This window comes from Chaetura pelagica, unplaced genomic scaffold (genome assembly GCF_000747805.2).
Source record: "Chaetura pelagica isolate M959 unplaced genomic scaffold, ChaPel_1.0 scaffold364, whole genome shotgun sequence".
Lineage (NCBI taxonomy): Eukaryota > Metazoa > Chordata > Aves > Apodiformes > Apodidae > Chaetura > Chaetura pelagica.
This window is the reverse complement of record NW_009953089.1, coordinates 2,715,916-2,731,053: the sequence shown is the minus strand read 5'-3', so window position 1 is coordinate 2,731,053 and position 15,138 is coordinate 2,715,916. Positions and strand designations below refer to the sequence as shown.

Below are 15,138 nucleotides of genomic sequence, written 5' to 3'. Positions count from 1 at the left end.
GGGCTCCTCCTCAGCGCTGCCCTCGCAGCAGTTCTGCACCCCGGTGCGACGGCACCGCCCGGGGAGGGCAGAGCCCCCGGCAGCCCCTCCTGCCATCCTGGTGCCCTTCAGCACGGGGGATATGGGCAAAGGGATGAGCAGAAGCTCCCAGCGGGGCTGAGCCTTCTGGCTGCTCTGGTGCCTTCCTGTACCCTGGGGTGCCTGTCCCAGGTGCTCCTCTGGGAGGTCTCTGCTTTCCTCCAGGAGCTCCCCTGGCTCAGCGTGTTCACCCAAGCTAGTGCATATGTGTGTGACTGGGCAGGCCTTCCAGTTACTGGCCATACATCCCACTCTAGGATGGCTTTAGAATGTTTTTTTGTCTTTGACATCTTTTATTTACCTGTTAAGTCACCAACTCATAGTCAGGTGCAACTGAGAGTGTTGGTGTCTTCTCATAAGCAGGGATTTCACTGGCTGGCCACCTCCCTCTGGTCCTACATGTGGGTTTAAAGCTTGTCTCAGGGAGAGCTGCTGTATGAAAAACTTCACAAGGTGATGAGGTTGCACTGTGCTGCAGCACCGTCTCCCACCAGGCAGAGGTGGCTTGGTAAATGTCACTAGCAAAGGGACAGGGTCTGGCAGGCATCCCCCTCTCGTGCTGCTTGTCTGTGGGTTAGTAATTCGCTGTAAGTTCCAGTGGGACAGCTGAAGGGAGCTGTGCAGCCTGGCACGGGTGTGGGCAGCGTGATGGGAGCTGGAGCCTCAGCCTTCAGGGGGGTTGCTGCAGAACTGGGTGCTCACGCACCTCCCTCCTTAACCACTCCTCTTGTGGAATAGCCCTGCTCCGTGGTGTCATCGCCAGACACTGACCAACTGTTCTTCTCTGTTCTCTCTCAGATAGGCACGTTCAAGTCTGATGATGGGGACTATTTTGTGGAGCCGCTGCTGTCGCTTGAAGAGCAGGAGTACGAAGAGGAGCACAATAAACCACACCTAGTCTATCGACACAGGACACCTCCAACCAACTCTTCGGGGGACAGGCAGACGTGTGACACTCCAGGTACTCATTTTGCTACTGCCCTTGGTGACTTGGCGCTTACAAAAGGGAACTGATCTGTGGTCAAAAGCCAGTAGGTTTGTGTGGGGCAGAAGGGATGAGGAGCTGAGGGACCCCTGTGAGGATGGGGCTCGCCCTGGTGCTGCTGTCCTGGAGAGGCAGCCTGTGCTTTCTAGTAACCGGTTACACGGAAATTGCGGTCAGGAAAAATGTTACAGTTTCTCTTTCCTCCGGCTGTAAGGCTGGCAAGAGATCCTTTGGGCTGTCTTGCCTGAAGTATCCTGTGAGCCTTTCAACTTGCTTTCCTGACCTGATTTACTCTCTCAAATTCTGTCTCACTCCTTTAAATGACATTCTTCTGTCTTGGTCTTGCTGTGCTCCTGGCCTTCCCTCCCCAGATCTGGTTGTGAGTTGCAGTGTCATTTCTTTCTAGTGGAAATGAGAAGATCCTATAACCCCAATCCTGACAGTTCTCCCCTTATTAATCACTTTTCCATGGTTCACTTTCAAAGGCTTTTTTTCTTTCCTTGTGGCCCTTCCTCCATCAGCACCATCTCCCTGACCTCCTCACTCCCTCTTTCTAGTCTTTGCACATATGAAAGAGCACAAGCCTTTTTATCTCCCCTTCACGTGCCTTGGTGAGCAATAGCCTTGCTCCTACTGTCCCTATTATCTGCAGTGGCCTCCTGCTGCTCTCCTGCTTCGTTGACTTCCTGATTTTCACAACTAATCCTCCCCTTTGGCAGCAAATAGCTAAGTTCTCTCTGAAGAAGCTTATTCCTTCGGTCTCCTGTTTCTCCTGCTGTTTTGCCCTCCTCCTGTGGCCTGCAGCTAGACCTACAAGAGCTTTAAAGCCTAAACAGAGTAGACCTCGACTGGCTTCCCTTGTGCAGGCTGCAGTATCCAGCCACTCATGTGCTGCAAAGTAGGTGGAGTTGCTCAGGGAGTAAAAGGTACCACTGGAGGAGGAATGTGGTGCCAAACTTAGACTGCATTTAGCACGTGTGACTCCTTTGGCACTCCAGACTGTGGGTCACAGCTGTGCTGTTGAACTGTCAGTCTGTTTAGCTTGCACTGACCACACTAAGTCAGAAGATGCTCTGGTCATCTTTGACCAGCCAGGGCTGCTGCACTAGCAACATGTGTTTCTTCTAGAAGACATGTGGATACATGTCCACATGCAAGCATATGTGCTGGGGGACAATGGTACCTCTCACAAGGCTGTCATTGTTTGTTCTTCCAAGGGTTGCTGCTGGACTATGCCATTCTGGTTTCTCTCTTCCAGCTGTTTCTGCTCCCTTCTTTGAGATCAGATGCAGGAGACTCAGAACAGTTGGAAAGAAACACGGAATCTGGCACATTGCATCAGTAGCCCTTGGAGGAACGGAGCAGCAGATCACAGGACTCATTGAATCAAAGGTAGATGGGAGGGCTCTGACATTTGCTTGTGGCTTTTACTCTGTGCAGTGATAAGTCTGCTGCGTTTCACCCCACTGTCCCATGGCTTCCATTTAGGATGTTATTCTTCTGGATCATAATTCAAAAGAATAACACTCCATCTGTGATATCACCTACGTGATGCATCTCCCTCCTCTTTTCCAACATGCTTTGCCTCTTACTTATCTTTGTTTCCTTGTTCTTCTCGAATATTTCATATAGTGGAGAGAGAAGGTCTTCTCAAACAGAGGCTTAAGGGTTCCAGATAATTATGACAATCTTACTTGTGCTTCTGTCCTCTTCCCCCCTCTCTCTACTTTCTACCTTTTCTGAGTTTTCAAAGGCAACGGCGCTTTGGTCATAGCTTTTGGTGAACAAGTCTTGGTCACTGATTTAAAGAGCAAGTGCAGGGCAGATTGTGCAGTGCTGGACCTTGGCATTCCCCCCTGGGGTTACAGCTGGTGGAGAGAAGGTGTCTTGTGTCTTTGGAGCAAATGGGAGAACACAAAATCCAGGAGCACTCACTGTTTTGGATGGGCTGCATCTGTTGCTCCTACAAGGGAAGAATGGTTTCATGAGTTTGCTGTAGGTCTAGGGTGTTGTGTGAACACAGCCTCTAGTCAGAAGAACGTGTGAAAAGGTGTGTTTGCATTGCAGGCTTCTGGTAGGGATTGAAATTTTCTTAAAGAGGAGCTTCATGCAAAGGAAATCTGAAGTACCCACCCTGCAGTGATCAAGGGAGCCTGTGTTGTTGGGCAGTGGTGCTATTAAGAATGGCTTTCTGATAGTCTTCTTCCTGGAAATAATTAATAAGCAACCTACTGGTGTGCCCTTGCCATGATGATGTAATTGTAGACTTCTTGCAGTATCCAGGAAAAGTTTCCCTTGTGAGCTGACTGAAAGATTGAGTAAAAGCTTTCATTTCTAGCAATCTCCCTGGTGTTATTTTTAGCTTCCATCATCCTCTTGTTAGCTTAGAAAAACAGGTATTTGATTTTGTTCACTTTTAATTAGCAGTTTCTGATAGCAGTTGTAGGTCCTCTGACAGACAAGAGACTTTGCAGATGTTCTTTAAAAATATCTTTCTCCTCTGAACGCTGATGGATCTCGAATGCAGACTGTGCTCTGCATGTGAACTTTCATAGCCCAGGACCCAGGTCTCCTGGCACTGCACTTCAGCTGTCTGGCAGATAGCTCAGCTGCTGCAATAAAAGCTTCTGACAGAGTTTTCCTTGGGGTAACAGGTTAATGGAGTTTCAGTCATAGGAAATGGTCTCCTCCTTGCCTTCTTTTAGTTAGTGCCGTGAATCAATTTGTCATCTGGTCGAGGGTCTGGCAGAATAATTAGTTGTGTTTTAGTGAGCAACCCTGACGGGACGAGGACTTGGCCTGGCTGACAGGGTGATGTCACGAGGTGCGGCGCCGCTGCCGCCCAGCGCTTCGCCGTAGCCAGCTCTTCCCATCCAGGTTATTCAATATCCGCTTTGTTTGAGGCGGAGGAGGAAGAAGAGCAAAGAAATCCTGATCCTAAAAACAAAACAAAAGGAAGTGGCTCATCGGGAAGCTGGAGAGCGGAGCTTTCCTGCGCCCCGCGGAGGAACAATCTGACTGGGATGATAAAAGGCGCGTGGCCGCGTCCTGCGGTGCCGCGGGGAGCTGAGTCTGCTGTGCTGGCCAGCTCTGGGAGGCCAGCAGCAGCTCTCCAGCTCCCCTGTCCTCCTGCCAGGAGACCAGCAGCAAGTCCTACCCACCAGTCTCCATCTGAAAGCTTGGTCTTGCAGAGGGATGTCCAGCTCCAGAAGCCAACAGGACACTGCCTATGGTCATCACCTAAATAAACCACTTTGGGCCACCTCTTGCTCTGCCCATTTCCCATGGATTTTGTCACTGATATGTTTATACATATGTTTTGGTCGTTGGTTTCTCTGGAGCTCTTCTCTTCCAGTTTTGTTGGGCTTTGTGATCACTTCAGTCTTTTACTGAATCTTACCCAATCGCTCAGCCTGTTGCCCACCCCATGTTCTGAGACAGATGTGGTCTCCACCTGCCTGTGATGCCAAGCCACAATTGCCCTGTGGCCATGAGTGTCAATGCAAGAGTTGAGCTTTCTCATCTCCCTGCTTCTGATGTGTCCAGCTCTTTATTGCTTCAAGCTTTGCAGATTCCTTGCAGCTTTTACTGTGACCCTGGTGCAGGACTCCCAAAGGAAGTCTTTTGGGCAGCTCCTTCTTTGTTCCCACCGTGTTCACTTTTCTGCTCTCCTGATCTGTGCCTTCCGTTTCCTTCCCAGCTTTGTTAATTAAATGCCTCCCTGTTCTTGCCTCGTTTTTCAGAATTCTTGTATCTTCAAGACCCATCTGGGGCTGAGAGGAATAAATCAAGGACTGAATGTACAGTGGTGGCTAGCTGTTCTGTGACTTGTTGCTGGTCAACCATGCCCATCCTGAGGCTGGTGTTAGATGTGAGCTCTGGAGCTGAGTGCAGGGATCTTGCACAAAGTCCTGGCTCCTTAATGAGAGTGCTTAAAGTGGGAATATCTACCACAGGCAAAACTTCTCATGCAGAAGCAGCAATAACACTCTGACAGTGCCAAAGTAGTAGGAAGATGATTAGAGCTTTTTCTATTTCTGGAGGAGAGCCAAGGGGCTGTAGCCAGCAAAGAGGCCTTCCAGCAATTCGTGCTTAGGTGGTGAGATTTTGGAAGTGGGCTCAGATGAGTGCAGGACAGAGCAGATCTTACCTGCACAGAGCTGGCTGTGCCCCTGCCTGCTGCTGGTGGAGGTGGGGAAGCCCAGTGACTCAGCTGATGGGATTGCTTTCCAAAACCCACCAAGCATTACCAGCACAGATGGCTGCTGGGCACAGCCCAGAGGCTTAGCACCCAGTGCCTGCCAGAAATGGGCACAGAAGGGTCTCAGATTTGCAACAGGGTGTGTGGTCACAAGGTGTTAGAGCAGTTTGACTACTCAGGAGGCATAATGTGTGTCACCAGGCAAGGCCTGTGCACTCATCCAGGTCAGGAGGAGAACAGAAGCTCTGTGTCTGAGTTGTCTTGAGAAGGTGGCTGTAAAAAGCACGAGACAAATCAACAGTGTGAACCAAGTCTTGCCACCGAGCTAGGGTGACACAAGCATGATTGCTAATATGTCACTGATTTTTCAGTTGCATTAGTGAGTAATTTGTAATAGATTACCCTTTTGTAGAAACTTTTATCAACCCTTCCCACTGAACGGGGCACTGGAGGGCCACCAGCACAGAGGAGTGCTGCCCTGTGTCTTGAGCAAGCAAATGGCTGGTGCTGCCAGCTCAGTGACTGTGATCTGGTTTCCTCGTTATAATTAGCACCAGCCCGCTCAGCCCTTCCAGATGGTTGTCATCTCTCTGGTGTTGCCACCCAGCTGTACAGGAAGTCATTGGTGAACCCATGGTACAAGATGGTCCTGCCACCCCCCTCTTCCAAAGCTGGGGAAGGGGTGGCCAGGTTGAGGTTGGCAGGGTGTGGTTTTGTTAATGTGTTCTCAGCATCATGACCGGAGAGGTGACCTGGGGGAGGAGGTGCTGGGGGTCTGGCACCATGGCTTTGTTCCTTGCCATGCAATGTGGTCTCTGGTTGGCATAGGTAGGTGATGAGCTCTTGCTTCTGCCTGAGCTGAGTATGCTCACTGTTAGAATTGGCAGTGGTGAGGAACAAGGCCAAAAAGGGCCAGAGGTGGGAAATTTCCTACTCATTCTACAGACCATTTGTATGTTTTGCACTCTTTATTTTATAGCAGTTTTGTGGCAGAAACTTTGAGTACCTTTTCCACAGGACTCAAAGTTTGTACTCCTGTGAGTAGTCCATGTTGAAATCCCAGATGCTTTGCAGTCAAGCTCTTAGTCTAAAGCCCTTTTGTATTTTTACTATTTCTTTTGGACTGTCTTGCTTCCAACCATGACCTTAATTTGGTTTTCACCTTCCTGATCCAGCAGAATTTCACGTTCTAGGAGTCTGGTTTCCAGGCAGGTCTTGAGGCAAATTCTGTACCGCTGGGTCTCACGTAACTATGGGGTTGCACAAGATCTGTGGGGAGGTTTTTCTAAGCTTTTGCTTCCAGGTTGAGCAATCCTTGAGCTCTTTCAAAAGTCTGCTTAAGTGAATTGTATTTTATAGTCAGTAATTTCAGGTTTCCTTCCCTCACAAAAACAGCACCCAAGAGAGTTATGTCACAAGTCCCATATGCTAATGTAATTAGTTTATTTCTGGCTTCCTATTGATGTAATAGCACAGTAACAGCCAACTAGTTCTTGGTCAGATGGGCCTGAGATGTCAAACACAAGCTTTTCCCATACTGAGTTGGGACAGGGATCAGGCTGTAATGTCTGTGCTATCTTGCTGTGGTGTTGGCAAGTGAAATAAAGTACTAGACTCACTTCAGCTAAAAAATTATATCACAGCCAATGGTACAGATGCCATAACTGGTCTTGTTTGAAAATTTCTCTATGTGAGTTATAAACAATGTTCACACATTTTATTGTTGTTACTTTTAGTATTGCAAATGTATCAAGCATCCATCTGGCACCTTAATGGTGGGAGACCAAGATTGGGACTAAAAAAATTGATTATTGTTTTGCAACTTCAACATTGTAAGTGAACAGAATTAAATTATTCTCCTGGAATGGATGCACATGCAATTTTGCATATACTTTTACATCATCTGTGTGGAAATCCTTGGAAGAAGGGTAGGTGGGAGAAGGAGGGAGGTATCCCTTTGGTACTTTCCCTCTCTATCCCATGACATATACTGCTGGAAATAAACAGGCTGACCATTCTGTAACTCCTCTTCCCATGTGCCTGTGTTGTCATTATCACCATCCCTGTGGCCAATTAGTAGGCAAAGTTTCTTTCTTTTTAATGGGATATTTTTTCTCATCTTCCACATGTACAAAGTTGTGGTGATCTTGGTGGTGTTCTCGTTGGCATGGTGCCTGGTTAGGTGTCACTAGACACGAGTGTGGATAATGTGTTGGTGTATTTGTGACTGTTACATGTTGAAAGCTGCATGAAAAGCCCATGAAGAAGCCTGGGAGCTGGGGTGCTCAGGTGGCTTGCAAGGCAAGTTGTGTTCAGCAACCTCTAGAGCTCTGCAGGCAAAGAGGTTCACTGAGCCCAGGCAGGGCACAAGGCAGCAGCTCTGGCTGGTTTCCTGAGGTGCTGAAATGCCACCAGTGTATGTCAGTGTGGTGTGTCCATACTGGTTTAACCCACAGCCTGGCTCACATACTCAGAGGTGAAACACTGGGATGTACTTTAGCAAAGTGCCCAGCCCTGGCAGTGTTAGGGTGGTTTTCAAAGGTATATTTTGCCATGGTTTTATTTAGTCATTTTATTGGGCTAGTTTATTTTTCTTCCTGAACTAGTGGATTATGGAACTGGTATCAGTGATTTTCAGCACTGTAACTTTCTGCCAGCCATACCTTAAACCAATTTTGTACCAGTTCAGTGATGCTTTTGTGTCTTGTGGTTGTGAGATGCAGTTATTTAGTTAGTTTGTCTGTAAGATGATCTGGAATAATTTCATGCTCAGCTCACATGTTGCTCCCTGCTTTCTTAAAGAGGCAATTTATTGTTTTGGTCATTAATCTAGTTTCTGCCTACCGTGTAAAATCAACAGTTTTCGTGTACAACTTTTTACCTTAGGCAGAAAAATATTCTTTAAAGCTGGAATGCATTCTCACATACATCACCAGGAAAGGAAATAACTAGAGGGTGTGTGGTCTTTGGTGTTTGCATGGTAGAAACAGAGAATAATTTATTACAAAGGGAAGTTGACTGGTGCAAACTGCAAGTCTGTGGTTGTCAAGTGTGCTGGTTTGAGCAGCAGGAAGAAAGGCAGGATAACCCCCAAAGACACAGGAGGGTTCAGCATCACCTTGAACTTTGGCCTCTCCCAGGCTGAGTCTCTGTAGTCAAAGCCACCACAGGTGCCAGTGGGTGAATGGACGTGGGGCTACCTAGGTCATGAGGGCTTATGATCTGTTTGTGCAAACATTTTTCTTAGTAGCAAACAAAACTTTCTTGTAGCAGCCCAGTATTTGATTCTATTGGAACAGTTGGGGATGGAGCTCCTTTGAGCTCAGATAGCTTCCTAATTCAAAGGAAGGTATGAACAACAGGAGGACATTTAGAGTTTCCCTCCTTTTGATTGCTCTAATAGTGACACCTGTGAAAGGTCTGATATTTTACTGCATTTTTGAATCACTCCAACCATGAAAGTTTGATCTATGCTGTTTTGACCAGCTCTTGCCAACAAAGACTGAAACTCTTGATCTCCCTTGTTAAGTGAGTTCAGACTGATTTGCATTTGAACACTTCCCAGTTTGGAGATTAGGCAAATCAAGCAGACTTTCATTTTCACTCTTAGTGCAGAACACCTTTCTTTTTGGATCCCAGTTGGCTCAGATCCTTCCTTTCCCTTCTGATGTAGGTCATTGATCTCACCTCTATTAATAAAGGCAGTTTTTCTTTCTTTCTAGCTGTAGCAGCAGCTCCAGTTGCACAGTCAAGGAGCTATCCTGAAGGATGGAAGGATTGGTCCTGCTCATAGGACTGATCATCTCAGTGTGGCACAGAGCAAGGCAGTTTCTGCTCCCCTGTTTTGTTACCATCCCTGGCTGTTGTCTGAGCAAGGCAAGAAGCTGCTGACAGCAAAGGGGTGTTCAGCTCTGGCTTATTCTGCCCACAACAGCCCACACACAGCAACAGAGATGAGAATTTGGCCTCATGCCGGTTCATCTGAGCTGTATCTGTAGAAACACTGAAAGATAGAACTGTAAACCATACCAGTATAGAATTAAAACAGACCCAGGGCTAGAAAAATCCTTTGGTCTAGTTGAGGACCTGTTTAGGTCCTAAAGAGAAGGCAGTTTCCACCCATATCCTGGCAAGAGGAGCCTAAAAATAGGGTTTGATTTTAGCTAGTCTGACCTCTGCATGAAGAACATCCATTTTGCCTCTTGCATGTTTTCCAGGTGATGACAGTCATTTCAGTGACTGCTGTTGTACCAGCTACAGGCAGCAAAATTGGGCCAGCCAACTGTGGCTGGAGTTTGTACCAAACTGTTGGGGCAGGGTTTGCTTCTGAGGCTCCTGCTCAAGTCAAGGGAGGCAGGTCACACTCTGACTGACTGCCTGGAGGGAGCTCAGCTGCAAGTTGATCTCCTTGATGGAGGTGTGCAATAAATAATTAACTTCCAACCACTAGTTTTGTCATCTGTGCAGCTGGATCAGAGCAGGTCTTGTCAAGGGCCAAGCACTGAGCAACAAACTTTGTGTTAAAAATCCTAGGTCACGCATTCAGGAAAATAGATGATAGTAAGTTGGAGAGAAAGAACCACATCCCTTTTCAAGCAGGGAGATGTTGTTAGCTCTAAAGTAGATTACTTTTTCCCCTCTCTTGCTCACTGGCTTTTAATTCTTCCTTTCCCCCCCCTCCCGCTATGTGCAGCTCTCATGAACTTGGAGCTGAACTGGAACTGCTTGCATTGTCATGTCTTATTTAATTGTGCAAATTGATTTCTATTCCAAGGACAAGTAAATGTGGAAATGGAAAGGATTAGAACTGTTGGGATAAGCGATCACTCTTTCTTTTAATTTTTGGGTTTAGCATAACAATAGCTACTATTTCAAAAGCAGTCCCTGGCTCTGCCCTGTCACCCTCTCATGCAGGCAAAGTGCTCGCACAGGGCCTGAGTCTCCCTGCCTTCTCCTTTGAGATAGATCCAAAGTCCATTCATCAGCAGGAATCATCCATAAATCAGCTCAATGAGCTCTGGGCTGAGGCTTCTTGTGCAAATAAGAATAAATGGCACGGGTGGAAAGATGCCATCAGGAAGGAATATCCCTGTCAGAAGACTGGGTCTCCTTTTTAAGTCCTGCATAACAAAGAAGAAACCAAGTAGAAAAAAAAATGACCATACACCCCAGGTCTGTCTAAAGACAATGCAAGCACCACAAACTGTCTTACTAAAGCAAGCAATAAAATGGACATTATTCCAACAACCTTTCAGCCACCTCTTAAATTAGTATTAACTGTTGGATCATTGCTCGGGCTCACCTAGTACTTGAATTGTTGATCTGTAGTTTCCGTGGTTTTGAAGTGTTTCTCTGCTCATTGGGGTTTATTTTCTTCTGCAAACTAAAGAAAATATTTTGTTCCTTAAACCCATCCAAATACTGCCATGTGTAGGTAGGTGTTTTTCAGGTCATTTGCAAAGATTGAGAGCTTGCCAAGCAAATCATTTCCTTCCTGATTTCTGTTGATAGGGTAACACAATAGGAAAGAGAAAAAATAGCCAAACCAGGTGGAAAAAATTCACACCCTTTTTTTTGGTGTAATGCTTCTGCTTGATTGAATGGCAGCATGGTGGACCATTCCATAAGAGCATTTCTGTTGGGGCTGTTGTAATGGAGCAAGTGAGATATCAACAGCATCAGGCACGTGGGGCACTGGCAGTCCCTGGGAGCAGCTCCCATTACTGCTGGGGGGCTTTTACGGATGGGTTGAGAGCAGTGCCCTGCCATTAGTGTTTAATTTTTTACAGGTGAACGTGCACCATCTCTGAGTGTAGTCACATGCAAGAAAGATGGGTGAAGATAACAGTTCACTACTATCAAAGTCCAGGAGTGGCTTGACATGCAGCGATGCATCGCTCGTGCTTGGCTTTACAGTAACTAGGCTGGCAAACATCTTGATTGGTGCAAACAGTGTGTGTTAAGTGTTGGAGTGTCTTTGTACCTGGGGAAAAACCTGTTGGTTTTTGAAGGGATGGTGTTGCTGACTGGATTGGTGTGCTGGATAGAAGAAGTACACTGGTGCTGTACCTTGGTTAGGTTAATGAGCGGACTCGATGATCTGAAGGGTCTGGCCAAAATGCTCCTGTGGTGACACTGTGCCAGATCTCTGCAACAGAAGGAAGGGCAGTTTTCCCTCTGTGCTAGGCACACCTGGCTGGGTTGGGCTCTGGTTCTCCTGTGTGCTGGGTCAGGTTGGGGCTCTCCAAACCAGACCTGGCATTTCATGTAAACCTCTCTGGGTTTTGGGGAGGGGTTTTTTTGAGCACCAGCTGCCAGACTTGAGTGCAAGCCTGGATGGGGTGAGAGCAGTGCCCTGCCATTAGTGTTTAATTTTTTACAGGTGAACGTGCACCATCTCTGAGTGTAGTCACATGCAAGAAAGATGGGTGAAGATAACAGTTCACTACTATCAAAGTCCAGGAGTGGCTTGACATGCAGCGATGCATCGCTCGTGCTTGGCTTTACAGTAACTAGGCTGGCAAACATCTTGATTGGTGCTAACAGTGTGTGTTAAGTGTTGGAGTGTCTTTGTACCTGGGGAAAAACCTGTTGGTTTTTGAAGGGATGGTGTTGCTGACTGGATTGGTGTGCTGGATAGAAGAAGTACACTGGTGCTGTACCTTGGTTAGGTTAATGAGCAGACTCGATGATCTGAAGGGTCTGGCCAAAATGCTCCTGTGGTGACACTGTGCCAGATCTCTGCAACAGAAGGAAGGGCAGTTTTCCCTCTGTGCTAGGCACACCTGGCTGGGTTGGGCTCTGGTTCTCCTGTGTGCTGGGTCAGGTTGGGGCTCTCCAAACCAGACCTGGCATTTCATGTAAACCTCTCTGGGTTTTGGGGAGGGGTTTTTTTGAGCACCAGCTGCCAGACTTGAGTGCAAGCCTGGTCAGTTACTTTATTTTGAACACCTCCTGTGTGACAGGTGTCTCTTCAAAGATTCCTTTGCATTTCCTTCTTTTGCCATCTAACCTTCCTTTGTGAGGCTGGCCAGAGGAGAGACACCTGAGCCTGTGGTTCCATTTGGAGCTCTGCCCTTGCACCACAACTTTGCCTTCAACCTCACTTGAGCCCTGTTGAGGTTCTCCCCGTCCTTAATTTTTCCTTGAGCACCTGCTTCTTTTGGAAGTTATTTAAAAGGGGAACTTAAGTGACTGACTGAGGATGCAGAGAGGGGGGGAACTAGCTGAAGGGCTGAGGTTAGCAGTTTCTCTTCAGGCTGGTCTTCCTCTCACCTTTAAGTTATTTTTGTGCACAGTTGGCTTCCCACATGGATTGGCACGGAACAAGTCGGGATAATGTCACGGTTGCCCACGAAGCCATGCCAGCATGAGAGCACAACCTTGCCAACACAGGGGCATTGATTAGTGCAGAGGAACTAGGGCAATCCAATTATAACCACAAATGCCATTGGCTTTCTCAAATTCTTAGTCAAATAACTGCTGACTCTCTGCTGTATTAAGGTGGTCTGGAGTGTATCAAGAAAGGGAAATTCAAAGACTTAGGTTGTGCAGAGTAAACAAAATTTAATTCTGAAATAACCCCATTGCTTACTTACACATAGGGCAAAAAGAGCATTTTCCACATGGGTAGAAGCTGACCAACCTCCTCTGCTTGCCTTGATATTAGAAAAAGTATTTCATATTTCTTTTTTTGGACATTATTGCAACATAACCGGAAAGGAAACTACACAGGAAAAATAGCTGACAAGTTTCCTATCACTTCAATCTTGTTTGAACACTGAATATTCCTTTGTTCCCTAATATTATGCTTCCTCTAACCTACTCAGTGGGTCAGATAAGGAAACGTGATATTTTTCACTACCATGACGAAGTTGAACTAAAGCTACAAAGAACGTGAGGGTTGTAGCCTGGAGTCTTAGATGAGTAGTTCAGATCTGGCTTGATATTAAATGCAGAAACGAACAGTCTCTCATGGATGAATCACGTTCAATTAGCTACTTCCTATGATGAACTGATTAAAAATTAAGTGGCATCAAATAAGACTGATTTTGCTCCTGCGTTTAAATAATGCTATAATTACATACTAATCAGATGGTAAATCTTAATTGTACATGTTCCATATGTTTTATTTGCCTGTTCTCCTGCCTCACTTTGTCGTCTTTGTAGCAGCATGGAGTATATTTCCAGGCTGCTTTTATGTCTGGCCTAATTGAATATCAAAAGCAGTATATGTGAAACTTCCTGAATTCTATTCTTTAGCCAGTGGCAGCTGTGCTATTAGATGACCTTTACCATTCCCATAGCACAGAATAATAAAGGGAGGGGGGGAATTGAAGGCCAGCCATGTTATTGTTAGAGACAGAAATAAATCATATATAATTGCTTCGCTATGAAGGCCAAATCCTGCCGTCCTTCATGCCTGAGTTAGAAATACAGGATTTGGACTTTTGTTTCCTGTGGTTTCCTGGCCACCTTGGACGTGCCCAGAATCCTCAGGCTGCCTCAGCAGTGGCTAATTACCACGGGCAGGCTCGGGTCGTGTTGAGCTGAGCTGCAGCCCGGGCTCCAGCCCTCCTGTGCCGGCACAGAGGCAGCTCTGCCGTGGGAAAGGCTGGACCTGGGTGTCCACCTTTAAGTGCTCTTGGCTTCAGTGAGATTACTTGAAAGATTAAGAAAGCCTTATGTGCAGGACAGCCTGTCCTCTCCCCCCATGTAAGACCAAATGAACCTTAGATAATTGTGTGGTGGGCTTCCGTATCACCCTTCTGCTTCAGGCAGCTGTTTGGAACAAGCCCACTGACTCTTGGTTGAAGTCAACAGGTACTTTGCAAACATGTGTTTTGACATAAAGTGCATTAACTCTATTCACTCCAGAATGTGATATATTCACTCCTTTATGCTTTTGTCTGCTTTTTAATCCTAGATCACGAGCACAGTCACAAGAAGAACAAGCGGAAACACTGGAGAAGACAGTGGGCAGAAAGCAGCTTATTATCTGATGTGGAGATGTTAAAACACAGCCTGGAAGTGAACTCCTTCTCTGCAGACAGCAACAAGACTGGGAACATCAGTGAAAGGAAGAGCCACAGGAGGACCAAGCGGTTTCTCTCCTACCCTCGGTTTGTGGAAGTGATGGTGGTGGCTGACAGCAGGATGGTCGCCTACCATGGAGCTAATCTGCAGCACTATGTCTTAACGTTAATGTCAATAGTGAGTATTCAGCTAGAAGGAGTAGATTTCACCCAGGGATCATTTTCTAGTGGTTCCAGTCCCCTTCCTGCTGCGTTCTTACGCAATATCATCAGTTTCCCTTGGCCAGGCCTGGAGAAAACGCTGGGATTAGAGCAAAGCTTGGTGAAACATGGCTGGGGAGCATTGGCTGGAGTCTCCTTCCTTCCCAGACACATCATGTTTCCTAACCCCTCCCACGCCACTCCCATCCAGCTTTCTGGAACCCAGACAACACGAGAACTGTCCACACACCAGTGCTGCTCTTTTTATTTAGGCCCACATGAAGCAGCAGCTGAACTACAAAGGTGCTTTGGGAACTGTTCCTTCCAAGGGACTGGTGCTCACAGGTTCTGCTGTTGCCTGACTTCCTGTGCAAGGAGGAGTCTGGGGTCATCTTGATGCTTGGCATAGTGCTAGGGTTGGCTTTGCAGGCTGAGAAGAATCATTTTAGTAACTGCTGGTGCTATGATGCAGTAATGCAGTCCCCAAAAAGGCAGCTCTGTGTGTGCAGAGTGACTGGAAGTGAGTATCCAGCATAGCAGTGTCACTGGATTTTCATTCAGTCTGGGGGTAGAAGTGCAGTGAAGATGTGGTCTAAAAATGTCCATGTCAAAATGAGGCACTTGAGAGAATTAGTTGC

General features: G+C 46.8%; 1 protein-coding gene across 1 annotated transcript in view; it reads left to right on the top strand.

Moving 5' to 3' along the window:
- The window catches only part of ADAMTS9 (ADAM metallopeptidase with thrombospondin type 1 motif, 9), a 110,260-nt gene that overhangs the window by 28,528 nt on the left and 66,594 nt on the right, over window positions 1-15,138 (top strand). Inside the window, exons 2-3 of the mRNA XM_009997039.1 lie at window positions 877-1,039; window positions 14,191-14,477. Of these exons, the coding sequence (XP_009995341.1) occupies window positions 877-1,039; window positions 14,191-14,477 (450 nt within the window). The remainder of the gene's footprint in view (window positions 1-876; window positions 1,040-14,190; window positions 14,478-15,138) is intronic.